General features: G+C 49.4%; 1 protein-coding gene across 5 annotated transcripts in view; it reads right to left on the bottom strand.

Moving 5' to 3' along the window:
• Positions 1 to 13,702, bottom strand: part of GRIK4 (glutamate ionotropic receptor kainate type subunit 4) — a 159,354-nt gene that overhangs the window by 92,751 nt on the left and 52,901 nt on the right. For all 5 annotated transcript variants that reach the window (XR_007629874.1, XM_050323231.1, XM_050323232.1 and 2 more), the window contains exon 2: positions 11,243 to 11,374. Coding sequence is in view for 4 of the 5 variants with exons in the window: in XM_050323231.1 (XP_050179188.1) it covers positions 11,243 to 11,324 (82 nt within the window). In the remaining variant the exon portion in view is untranslated. The remainder of the gene's footprint in view (positions 1 to 11,242; positions 11,375 to 13,702) is intronic.

A 13,702-nucleotide genomic window follows, 5' to 3' on the forward strand; every position in this document is an offset into this window, starting at 1 on the left:
GGCAGGATGCTGTTCTACATTTATTTTGGGTTTCACTAACCCTTGTGCTTGCAGCTTACAGAGATCATTTTTATCAGCTGTGGAGAACTTGCAAAGTCCAGGGAGGAAACACAACCACACATCCAGCTTAATGTAGGTGACAACACAGAGAGGCAGAAGATGGTTCTAGGAGGATGTGCTGCTCTCCCAGTGGCCATTCCTGCCCCAAATGTGCAGCAGTTCAGCATTCAGAGATTCCCACAGGTGCTCCCACATCGATCTGTGGGCTCTGTGCAGTTTTCCAGGGTCGTGGCTGTGCCTGTGTCCTGCTCAGGGCAACTACTCGTGATTCCCTTCTCCAGGGCTCGTGTTCCTCAACTGTCACACCCAGCCTCCCTCACTCATTTTGTTGTCAGTGTCAACAGTTTTGCCCAGCAGTGTTTGCAGGGCTGAGGGGACTGAGAACAGAAATAGAAAACAGTAACCCAGAGACAGGGAATGGAGCGAGTTCAGAGCGCTTTCCTGCTCAACACAACCCAAGCTGCCAGCAAATAAAACTCTGGAGCTCATCAAGTAACTCTGGCCACTGAGGGTGCTTAATAAAGATTACTTTTCTATGGCTCCACTTGCCTGAGGCATCATTTGTTCCTAATGAGATGCTCCGTGGGATTTAAATGCATGAGAGAGGAACTCATGCTTTCAACCACAGCCACTGCAAGGGAAAAGAGCTTTCTGCTCCAAAACCAAGGCAGATCAGACCCCTCTCCTACCCTGGGGATGCTCCCCAGTCTTGTCTTGCCAAGCTGGACAGCCACAGTGCTTGTTTTCTGCCAGGCCTGGCAGGCAGCTGTGCCACAGCATCACCTCACTGGTCATACTGGGGGCTTTGAGACCCTGGACAAAGCCACTGCAGCCTCACCTGGCCCTGAGAGCCCAGCTGGGGCTGGTGAGGCATCTGGGGTGGCTATTGCATGGCTTTGCACAAGCCCTGCAAGGTATTTCCCTGCCAACTCAACCATTCTTTTGCTTTATCTTGTGTGATCGTGGCATTTCTGAGCATGGCTGGAATAATAAAGTACCTCCTCCCACTGTAGCAGGGCCCCCCCAATGGAAAACCAGGCCAAAAACCAAAAAAAAATTCCACATGCCACTGAAACGGGTATAAACACAACAGATAATAAATACTGAAGGTCTGCAACTGCCAAGCCATCTTCTGTGCAAGGGATGTGGAACAAAATGTCCTGAAGTGCCGGAGCCAAACAGCAGAACGGATTTCTGACACTGGGCAAGATGTGGGAGGATGTGGGGGAAGCAGCTGAGCACAACCAGAAACCACCCTGCAGGGTGAAAGAAGGGGTAGGATTAGGGCCATCCTGCCCTGGGAAAATCAGAAGCCTGTGCACCAGGTCTGGTAAGAGGTGGAGGTCATCAAATGTCTGTCAAACACTCATGGGCATGTGCAGAGGCACAAATTCTGTCAGATCCTGGAGAACACAAAGACTGAAAATCAGGGTTGGGAAGAGGGGGGAAATTGTAACGAATGTGGAGATCCTCAGACAAACCCAAGCTGACACCACATCACAAACTTTTCAGACTTCACTGCCCCTTGGGCTTGGCAAGGAGATCACAGAAGTTTTAAGCTCGTGTAGGATGAGCCTCAGGCTACATCTCAGGCATTCATCCTGGCCTGCACCTCCATGATAGGAAACCAGGGATAATTCCAGGGGCCATGGTATGTACAGACCAGCTCCACTGAGCCTGCACTGAGGTACAAGTGAACAGCAATCCCTCCAGCAATAAAAATATAATATATTGGGAAATAGGGCCTCTTCCTTGCCTTCTTTCTGCTACCCCAGCTCTGACTTCCTCCCTGAACACAATTTCACCTGCAAGAACTTTTGGAATTTATAGAGACCAGGACATACTGAGGAAAAGAGATGAAAATACAGGGTGGGCAGACTCTGTCAGGCAGTGGCTCAGCTCTGCCTGCAGCCAAGTTTATTAGCCCTCCTGACAGCAACAACAACAACCAGGCTAGCAAAGATGCAGTATTTACAGAAGACAGTTTCCTCTGAACAGATAAGAGCATAATCCAGACTGGTTACCCAGTCTGATCCTGGATTCCTGCATCCCAGCTGAGCCTCTCAACCCACCAAAGACTTGGAGTTGATTTCTCTCTCTAAACTGCCTGAAAGCAGCTTGAAAATTCTCGAATCCTCCAAGTAAGGAACGTAAAATATTCTGAAACCTCAGTTACACAACTAAGAGGAAAATCAAGCCTCCTTCCCTCTTTGTGCTTTAGTCCTTTGCACCAGATGCTCCTCTCTCAGCCAGGTGCCCTTCCTGCATGCTGGAATCTCCCAGGCTCAGCACCAGCTCCAGCAGCCAAGGGCAGAGTCCCACAGTGCTGAAAGGTGACTGCTCAGCACTGGGATTGGATCCTTTGCAATTTTAGAAGCATCTGGAGCAGTTATGCCTTCGTGCCTGTCACTGCAGAGAGACGGGGCAGAAACCCATTTGAGGTGACAGGTGGCATCTGCACTGAGCCAGGAGGGCAGCTGAAGTACCTGGTGGCTCCCCTGCTCCAGCTCTCTGCCCTTGCAGAGGCAGGTGATCAGTGGCTGTTAATAATTTCTGGGCTCTCTCTTCGTGGTGAAACTGCAGCCCTCGAGATTGCCAGCACTCACTCTCTCCCTGCTACCTGCAAGCAAGAGTCTGTCCTCCTTGCATCACTCCTTTCCAGTGCTCCAGGAGAGGTTCTGAGAACGTTCATTTACTCCAGGAAGGATGAAATACCACATAGCCCTGTGCTGGAAGTGCTGCCCAGGGACAGGTGGTGCCCAGAGCAGGGCTCACCTCTCCAGAAGGTGGTGACACCTTCTGTTAGGTGATACCACTCCCACCCTGCCAGCAGGAGAGAAGAGCTACCCAAGAAACCTGAACAAGGATCAAACCACTTTACACAGCAGTGAATAAGATCCTCATGAAAGCACAAAGCACTCATGGGGCCAAACTTTACTCTGGTGGCTCCATTCTAGAGGATGATGGCACGGCTGGTCCTTCCCCTTCATCACATCCATGTACCCCCCCAGACTGAGTTCTCCTTCAGGAATCCTTGCAGCAGATTAAAACTCAGTTTATTAAATAAGGCAGTGTTCTAACAAGGGTAATCCACTGATAATTTCACTCATTTAAACCCCATTTTATCTCAACCAAGTAGGCTTATTTCCATTTAACAATCTTAATTCTTTTAGCACTTCCCAGCTCCCAAATTGGCTTCGACAGCAGCATTGACATTCAGCCACCACTTTCACATTGAGTTCCATTCAATCTCTCCAAGCCCCTACAGTGTCTGGAGGTGCAAGAGGAATTCATTAGCGATGTCTTTGGGAAAATGAGCCTCCACTCCCTGCAGCCTTTGCACATCCACAGCCCTCACTTGTCAGGGGTCGTGGCAGGGCTGGGATAAGCTGATCCTCCACTCAGATCCCCCCCCACTGCTCCCTTCTAACCCCACCTCTGTGCTGACACATCTGCTTCCTCTGCTTCTCTGGGCACTGAACTTGGCATTCCATTTTTATCTGTGGCCCACAGAGCTCCCTCGCTGCCCCCAGCCCCAAAAGCCCAGCCCCCAGCTCCGTGCTTTTCACAGCCAGACACCCCCCACAAAAGCAAAATTCCTTCTTTTGAGTTTTCCCCTTTTTCCTCAACACTTTTTTCATCAGCACAGCCAGCAGGTTCAGTCTCATCACAGCAAGGTCTCTTTGAGGGAGGACAGGGACACAAAGCCGGGAGCGAGGCAAGAGCCCTCACCAGGATCTGTCCCACCTGCTTTGTCAGCAGGTTGTTCTCCACTTCCAGAATTGGGACTCTTCCAAACCCTATAGGTTCCTAACACCTGGATATCAAGAGCAAGAGCTTCTGAATCCAAGCCAGGCCAATTTGGGCCTTTTAGATTTTACAGGGGTGTGTTTATTTTACACCGAGCCAGAAGCAATTAGCTGCAGAGGGGCACTTGAGATAAGTGCCCTTTTAGGTCAAAAGCACCTATTCTGGGAAGGTTGCCCAACAGCCCTGCAGTGCCTAATGCCAGGCAAGAGGGCTTTAACACCTCACTGAGCTCAGCATCCTGGAGAGCTCCTGAGCTTGCAGTCCACCCATCCACAAGAACAAGGACAAAGGGGATGTGCCAAGAGTTACGCAGCAGGAGGGCAAGGAATAAACCTCTGAGCACGAGGCATATCTGCTTCAAGCAGAAAGAAACCCTACCCTGCACTCACAGAGGGGGGGATCTCAGCTCTGCTCCAACAGACTGGAGCTGGAGTGCCTTGCTGCCTTCCTCCTCCCATCTGCCATCCTCCACCTTCCCTTCTCACACAGATTGGAACAGCTCACAGGTAACAAATTCAGCTTTATCTCAGCTTACCTTTAGAAACTTGGGCCACTGCCTTAAATCTGCAAGGCAGTCCTCCCCCTCACTTCCTGAAAAGGCCCCTCAAATCCCATTATGGTCCCTGCAGGTATGCAGTGCCCTAAAAGCAAGCAATGTGCTCTCCAGCCAGGCACCCCATCCTCGGCACTGCTCCTGCCTGGGTGGAGGACCTGCTTCCCCTGCCTGCTTATCCGAATTTCCTGACTCAGCCCAGCTCCCGTCCACATCCCAAAATTCCGTTCAGGTGGTTCCTCCCAGGCAGGTTAATTGGTCTGTGGGGAAGGACGAGCCTGAGGCTCGCAGTATTGCTGATGCTGGCACTAAGTTTTGCAGGCGCTCTGGGCTGCCAGGGCTTTGCAGTGGGACGGTACCAGCTCCAGCAAGGATGTTTAATTCAGGCTTATTTCTGCAGCAAAGTCAGGCTCAGCAGAGGGTGTGTGAAATCCATCCCTCCCCAGCTGCCCACACGGATAGCCAAGGGCGAGGGGCCGGGCAGCAGGAATCTGTAACGCACACTAATGCACAATCCCATCTCACGCCACACTGGAGCTCTCTGCAGAAATTCCAGCTTTTTGCTGAAGTTGGCTCAGAGCTGGAATTAATTTTGGCAGCTGTTTAGGCAGGGAACCAAGGATCTTTCATTCATGTAATTGACTTTTTTTATTCGTGTATATATATATATATATATGAAAAAATAATGAAAGAAATTGCGGAGTAGCTCTTGCTGTGACTGGGCTTTATCCCCATGAAACAAAAAGATCTGTATTAAAAATGGCTCAGTGGTTAAATACACAAAGTGCTGCCCAGGGGCAACAACAGGATTTAGATATAAAACAGGTTACATGACTCTCAGATCCCGATCCTTGGCTTTGGGAGAATCTTTAACATTCAGGAGCAAGTGTCAAAAAACAGATCTCTGATGCAAAACTCTGCACATACACCTATCCATGTCCATCCTCTGCCCTGCCCTGGTGGGCAAATAACTCTCAATAAACAAGAAAATGAAGAGATAGAGTGTTGATTTGCTGCTTAAGCACCACAGCTCTTTTCCATAACTATCAGCTGCCTTCCCTATCCAGATGCTCTGCACACAAAGATCTATATCTATATAATATTCATGTGGATATATAATGAATCAAAACAAAGCTTAAAGGCCTCTGGGGATGTATAATCTAACCTGCCTCTCGGACATTAATGAACAGGAACACATCAGTAAAAATAACTCAGCCACAGAGGTGCAAAACATGCCAAGAGATGGGTCTGTCTCGCTGAATCCTCCTCTCTCCTCACTCCATGCCCTAAAATATGAATCTGCTGATTATTTATTATTCATATTATTATACTGCCGGGTTCCCTCGCCGTGGACCAGGAGCTCATTACGTTTTGTGTGACAAAACTGCAGCCTGGAGAGACGCTCAGCCCTCCCACACGAGGCAAGGGGCACTGCTGTGCTCCATGGGGTGTGCCTGGCACATGCCACACTCACCTTCCTCCTGCACAGCATCATCAGTGGCAGGGCAGGCCACCCCACTCTGCTCCAAACCCCCTGAATTTCCCCCAGAGCACGTGGCTTGGTCGATTTTCAAGCCAAACACGCTCAACCTCGATCACATGCAATTCATGTAGAAACCCCCACAGCGAGAGAAACCAGCAATCCCTCCCCTTCTTTTGGTGCCCAGTGCTGCCAGGATTCCAGACAGCCCCCTGCTCAGACCTAGAGCAAAATGAGGCAGGGGGTGCAGGACTTGGACACTCCCCAGGTTCAGCCTGGCTCCCACTCTCTCTCTCTCCCAGGGCTCCCGGCTTGGAAGCACTCGCTTTCCTCCCGCAGTTTTCCCTCACACTTCCCTGGTGCTAACCAGCCTCCTGCCTCTGCAGGCAGAGAGGATGCTGAGCACATCTCCCAGGAAGATTTGCATCCATGGATTTAGTGGGAATAGCGTGCAAACCCCTGCCTGGACAGACACAGCGACCACGCTCTGCTCACACATCAACCTCAGAGCCTCAGAGCCCTGCCCCGGTGTCCTGCAGCACAGGCATTGCAGGGAACACTCATTTCAGAGTTAGATAAGAGACCACAGCAGTCACCAGCCCCTCTTTGAACAGTGTCAGTTCCCTTTTCCTAAAAAAAAACCAAAAAAAACAGCTTTTATCCTTGAAGTAGCCTCTGTGAGCGAGTTGCCTTTACAAGATCCCTCAGGGCAGGGAAGATCTGGCAAGGAGCCACTCTTCCCAGGCTGTAAGACAGCAATACCTGGGAGAGCTGCAAAGAATCAAAGGGTAAAATCTGCCCAGAGAAGCTGGGGATGCCCCATGTCTGCAGCTTGATCTACTGAGTGTGGCATCTCTGCCCCGGGAGGGGCACGAGATGATCTTTAAAGTCCTTTCCAACCCAAACCATTCTGGGATTCATTGTAAGTCTAGACAAGGCTTTGCTGAGAGGACCTGGCATCTGTATGGGTGGCTTTTTTAGAAATAAAGATTTATGCACAGAACTCAAAACCCATAAATAAGATATCACTCTCCCAGCAGAATAATCAAAATAAAATTAAAAGGGCAAGCAGCAAATGAATATTGTATTTTTCTCTGCCTCTCACCACTCCTCAGCAGCAAATGAGAAATAACTGTGAATCTGCTTCACCTTAATGAACTTAACTGGGTCTTTTCAATATGGGGGGAAATATTAATATTTTATCCCAATAGCTGCACCCTTCTCCTCAAGCCAGGCTGAGATTACCACAGTCCAAACAGAAAGAGACTTGAAAATGTATATCCAAGGAGTGCTGCTGCCCCTCAGGTGGGTACAGCCTCGGGCACGGGGCCCTGCAGCCTACAATGGTTTCCTTTTAAGAATTATTTTTAAGCCTTTAAAAACAGGTTCACACTCAGGGCAGTCAGATAATCACACGTGTCTCAGTGCCCTGCTTTGCTTTCTGGGAAACAAAGACCCCTCTGCTCTGGTGCCTTCTGGTGAGGGGTCATTACTGTGCCCCCTCACCCAGGCAGCACCCAGCACAGCCCTGCTCTGACAAACAGCCATGGAGAGAGTCATCCCAGCCCATCCAGAGCCTGGTTATCCTCAACACTAATCCTAATTACAAGGGGAAAGGTTTTCCAGCAACAGCACCACCGTGTGAGACTCAGGGACTGTTTTCTCTGCTGTGAGCTGATCTGTGGGTTCAAAGCCAGGGAAAGGCCATTTCTCTGCTGGGGAACAGCAAATCCCCACCTCAGCCTTGCAAACCCTGGGAGGAAGCTTTTGTACCTGCCCCCCATCATCAGCACCTTCCTTTTACAGCATCCAGGGGACCGGCTGCACCTTCATCATCGCCACCGTCACCATCACCCTTTAAAATGTTAATGCTGAATAACACACTGCCTTGTGGGATCTCCTCTGCAGTGCCTGCAGGAGAATTATGTATATCCTCTGGGAGCTGGGGAAGCTCCACTAAACGCTCCACAATTCTGTTCATTGCCATTATCGTTCATTTTTTGGCCTCACACGTTATTTTAGTGCTTTTCTCCCTCCAGCTCCAGCCCTGCAGCTCAGGCACACCAATGTACAAGCTGCATCGGACAGGGCAGCTCTGGGGCCCTTATCTCACAGAGAAAGTGGTTTAGTGTATCATAAGCACCTCAGGAGGGTAATTTAACAGGGATTCGAGGCCACACAAGCTCTGCTAGCCAGGTGTCTGACAGGGGAATAAGTAGGGAATGGAGGGAACGTTTCCAGCCTGCCTCTTGCCAGCTACTTCAGCATGCACAGCTGAATTCCAGTGGTTTCCCACAGCTCCACATGCTCCGGGGCTTCGACCACAAACTCCCTCTCTGGTGGATGAAACCACAAAGCACTGGGATGGATTGTCCACCAGCTGAGCCGGGGGTGGATGGGGCAGAAAAACAACCAGTTTCATCCCCCAAAAAATACCCTTAAATGCTAGAGCTGTGTCTTGTTTGTGGTATAAACTTTGCAAAGCTGGGATGCAGAGGCAGGGAAGGGATTTACAGAGGCAGTTACAGACAGGAGCACTTTAAAGAGCTGCAGGAGGCCTTGCAAGGATTCTGCCAGTAGATCATACGTCAGTGCTGCTAGTTAGGACAATGCCATGTATAAACTACAACTTTGGCTTGTATATGAATTTTAAATGAGCTGTTAGCACACCCAATGAATCCTGCCAGAGAATGCCAATTTAGGGCCCTGACTGTCTGCTCTGTAAGACCAAGTAAATAACTCAGTAAATAACTCAGGCAGATATCCTGACACTTTATTGAGCATGAGTGAACAGGAGAAAACAAACCCAGGATTATTTCTACAGACTTTGTGTGCTGCAGGAAAGCAGGGCTGGGGGAGATGCCTCTCTCCAGCTTTTGGTGGGGTTGGATGCAACACAACGTGTTCAAGGGCACAGCACAAATTACCGGGGTCCCGAGATATTTTGGGAGGCTCTTTCGAGAGCTACAGGATATCTCAAGGCAATTCCTTACAGGTCTCCTGGAGCTCTTAAGACTGCTCAGAACGTGCCCATCCCTGCCTGCTTCTTCACACCCTGAGCACAACCAGCTCTTGAGCATCCATGGAGATGATGATACTTCACCAAGGCAAGACCAGGTGAGCTGAGGGACACACCAAAGACACTCCTAATAAAATATCACCCTTGTGGATAAAGCTTTTAGAGCTGTTTTTCCCACCCCACAAAGGTCTCTAGAACAATGTTAAGAAGGAGGCTTCTCTCCAGGACTGGAGCAGAAGGGAACACACAAGAGTGAGGCTGAAAAACCCAGTCTGCACTGATGTTTTTCCCTGTATGTCATGAAATAGAGCAAAGATAGCCTGTTCCTGTGCATCCAAAGGCACGGGGAAGGTCACCCTGTAGCCAGTACTCTGCTCCCTTTTCCTGCACAGATGATGCCTCCAAAGCTCACTGCAATGCAACACTCGCTGTGGGCCCTGTCCAGGCCAGCAAAAATTCCCATCACTGTGTGCTCAAAGATTAGGCAATCTGCTGCCTAGAAACCCCACTGGGAAATTCCAGGGCCAAGATCCACCCCAAACCCCAAAAAGCAGCAGCAGGGAAGCTCAGGGTTTGGTTCACAAGCCAAGTGCCCCTGACTCAGCACCACTGTGCTCCCTCCTACCTGGAAGGCAAGTGCTGCAGAAAATCATCTCTTCTTCCTGGTGATGAACCCACCAGGACATTGCCCATGTCCACCTCCCATTACTGATCAGCTAACTGTGCACTTCAGCAACCAGATGGCTTCGAGGATTATTTTAAATATTAGCTTGCATTTTCTTTGAATATTTAAATGTTCATTCTGGTCTGTTTTTCCTTTCCTATGCAGAGCCCTGATTTATGTTGCTAGATAGCATATCTCCCTGCCTTGCCAAAAGCACGCATTTGGGAATGATTTCAGGGCTGCTGGTAATATTTTTTCCCCCTCTTTTTATTTTCTGCTTTATTTTTTATTAACTTTTTTGTTGGAGATGCTGTAAAAATGAAACTGCGTCTCGAAGAAACAACACTCATCAAACCCCCAACAACTCCTGGTGGGGAACCCCTGAGTGCCTGGCAAGCTGAGACCTGGAAGGTGGGAGCTAATCCCACTTGGCAGGTGTGGTGCAGGGCACATTTTAGCTTCCAGTCCTCAACCAGGACCTCAAAAGCACAGTCCCACCTCTCCAGCACCTTCCACTTTCACTCTGGGTTGTGAAGGTGGGCAACCACCAGTTCCCTTCCCTCACACTGCCAAGCACCCACAGCACCACCCCCAGAGAAGGGGCACAAGGCATGAAGAGGGATTTTTTTCCCCCAGAGGAGGATCTGCCCATCCCCAGGAGATGCAGCCTGCGGAGCTGAGCCCGTGCAGTGTGAGAGCTGCACATGACTCAACAGCTGCTGGGCACAGAAAACAGCCCTGCCAGGCTCCTGCCAGCACAGACCCTCCCTTGCCAGGTTCCTGAGCTGCTCCATGCTCCACTAGCAGAGGGGAGAGGTAATTTTGCTTCAGGTGTCATCCCTGAAAGGTGCAAATGGAGGACAGGAATAGATTTGCTTCTTATCTGCAGCAAAGAGTTAATAAAGCCAGCTGGGAGCTGCAGAGGGAGCAGCCTGGAGAAGCAGTTTCCTTTCTAAACAACAGAGCAAAGTGTCAATACTTTGAGGCAAGTTTCATTACAGGCTTTCTGGATGCATTTCTGTCTCCTAATCCTGCACAGGCAGCGAGGGAAGAGGATGGGGCCTCTGCCTGAACACTGTTTAACACAACCCAAAGCAGACCAAATGCACAGGATTTTCTCACAAATGGAGAAATCTGGATTTATTCATGTCCTTGTGGCATCGCTTAACGAGGGGCCCTTTGGGCTCAAAAACTTCTTGCTCATCAACAGAGGACAAATACATCAGTGACAGAGAACTATTTCATTTTATGTGGAGCTCAGGGTGGGTAGGATGTGGCACAGGGGGCAGGTTTAATTCCTCAGTGTCTCTTTGAGGGGTGGCTTTCGATTTATACGAGACGATATTCCCATCAGGCGGCACTGACACCGTAAAAAGAATCAATGCAAGGGCACAAACTCACCACAAACCGAATTTCATTTACAAGGGGGAGGAGAGAACATTTCCAAAATGCAGGTGGGACATTGTCAAGAGGGAGGAGAGAATATTTCCAGAACCAAAGTGCTCAGCAAATGAGCCAACCCCACCTGAACAGGGAGCACCCCACCAAGGCAGGGAGCCTCCACAGCATTCCCTTCTCCAAGAATTCCTACCCACAGTGGCCAAACAGCGAGTGGATGGCGTTCAAACACAGGTCAGAAGCAAGGTCTGTACTCACCAATCCTCAGGGAATGGGGGCTGGCAGAGATCCTCATCAGCCACAGCAGAAGGAGCACCAGAGGCGCCAAGACACGGGGCATCTTCCATAAATCCTCATGGAGCCCTTTGGTGGTCTGGGCATGACATAACTCTGCAGAGACAAAACACACGGCCCCATGAGCACCTCTGCTCCCCCTGCAGCCCCTCACAGCAGGGTGGCACTGCCCCCAGCTCGCCAAGCCCTTGGGACAAAGAATCTATTTACCCAAGCTATTTACGGACTATGAATTATTCAGGAATTGGAATCAAGACTGGGCAAAAAGCTTCTAACCAAAAAAAAAAAGGAAAAGAAACACAAGGAAAAGTCCAAATATTTCATCTTGGCATTTTTAGCATTTCAGCAAAAGCGAGTGGAAATCAATATTGAGTCACATCTCTAACTTCTATTCGCACCCACCCCCCTCTTTATTTCTTCTTTTTTTTTTTTTTTTCACTCAGAACAGCCTGAAACTCAAAATTTAAAACTGACTTCTGGTTTTAGGATAGGACAAAACATTTTCATACCAAGACATGATGTGAGGGATGAGTGTGGGCACACACACAGAGAGTCACTCTGGCCTCACCAAAGTACAAACCAATTCTTGGTAATGCTCCCACCCCAATGACAGTCACACCTCATTCCCTCTCTTTCAGGAACAGGAGGATTCACCACAAGACCAAGATCAGGACCATCTTTTCCCCCACCCCAGCACACAGAGGTCTAAGTCCCATAGTCAAAACACCATCAAATTGAAGAGCAGAAGGCAGAGGATCCACAGATTTATCACCAGCACAGATATTGGCACTGGCTGTCCCAGAGCAGACTCCCACAGCACAGTTCAACAAATTTGTAACATATACCATTTTAAACAGCCGCATGGAGGGCAGATTTTTACTTTGTAGAAAAAAAAATGGTTGTCTCTCGAGTTGATAAAATTATCTCCACAGGCAGCAATGTCCTTAAACGCTGACTTTGAGTGTTTCATCTGTTACCTTATCTCTCCCTTCTCCAATTTGCTGGCAAACATGCTCACACTATTCCATTTGTCTAATTCTTGGGCCAAATATTAAAGTCCTGACACAGGCAAAGTCTTTAATCTGCCTTTGAAGTTACTAGGAGTTTTGTCCGAAAAAAAAAAAAAAAGATGTAGCTTTCTACTTGCAATTTTTCAATTAATCTATTTTTAGATTACATTTAGACTTCCTGCAGCTTATCTCAGCAGTCTCCATAGGGACTATCCCTTTTTACAGACAGGAAATACTGAGACATGGCCACAGAAATAAAGACAATACAGGGTGCACTGGGACATCTCCACTCTTTGGGGTTTGATAATTTTCTAGATCACGTTTCCCTCGGGAAGCTCCCACCACCAGAGGATCCCAATCCTCTCTGTTCCAGAAAAATTGAGGGATCCCATGCTCAAATGTCAGTTGCACATTGGAAGGGCATCCTGATTTCAGTGTGCTCAACCCACTTTCAAAAAGCAGAAACTCCCCCAAACCACCTGGAAATCATTAACCACCCCTGAGAGAAGGGCAATGGCAATTTTCTCTCTTTTTTTTTTTTAGTGGGAGTTACAGAGTAATTCCTAAGGAGGAAAAGCCCTGAAAGGTTAAGCACATGGGAAATTGGTTCCTTGGAAGCAGCAGAGACAGATCGTGGAGCAACGTGTCATTTGAGCACTTGGAAGGGGTTATTTCAAAACTTTCCAAGATATTGAGAAAACAGCAGGATCAGGTCAAATTTACTCACACCAGTGTTACAGCCCTGGCTGGGGGGGCTCAGCCTGGAGAAAAGGAGGCTCAGGGGGGACCTTCTGGCTCTGCAATTCCCTGACAGGAGGGGGAGAGCTTGGGGGTTTGGGCTCTGCTCCCAAACAAGTGGTTCTCACTTCAGACTCTGCAAAGACAAAACTGCACCAGGTCTGGGAGAAGGTCCTGTGACTTCCAGCTCTGAGGGTCAGACCCTCAAGACCCCCCTCTCCTGTTTGCAGCCAGGTTTGGGGAGGAGCTGAGTGCAGACGTTCCCAGGGAAGCAGCAGCTGCCTGTGCACCACCAGCTTCGAGTTAACAGCGAGCTAAATAATAAATACAGGGCACCTGCTGAGCCCTGCTCCACGAGCAGCAGGGCTGTAATTACCTAGAACATGGAGCACAGGGGGATGCTGCCTCCACCTCACGCGTTCCCCACCGCTCCAAACGGCTTTCCCAGCGCTTGGATGTTCGAGCAGCAGCCCTGGGAGCAGCTGGGAGGGAGAGAAACACACACCTTGGGGTTTGCCAAACAGCAGAACCACGCAGGCTCCTCCAAGCCGTGCCCACGGACCATCTGGCTGATGGAGGGGCTTGGAAAATACCTGGGCAGTGCAACAGCAGGGTGGCCCAAACCACAGCTGCACTGCTGAGCAGCGGGGACAGAGGCTGGGATTCAACGTTTAGG

This window comes from Myiozetetes cayanensis, unplaced genomic scaffold (assembly GCF_022539395.1).
Source record: "Myiozetetes cayanensis isolate MyiCay16 unplaced genomic scaffold, myiCay2020 scf29, whole genome shotgun sequence".
NCBI lineage: Eukaryota > Metazoa > Chordata > Aves > Passeriformes > Tyrannidae > Myiozetetes > Myiozetetes cayanensis.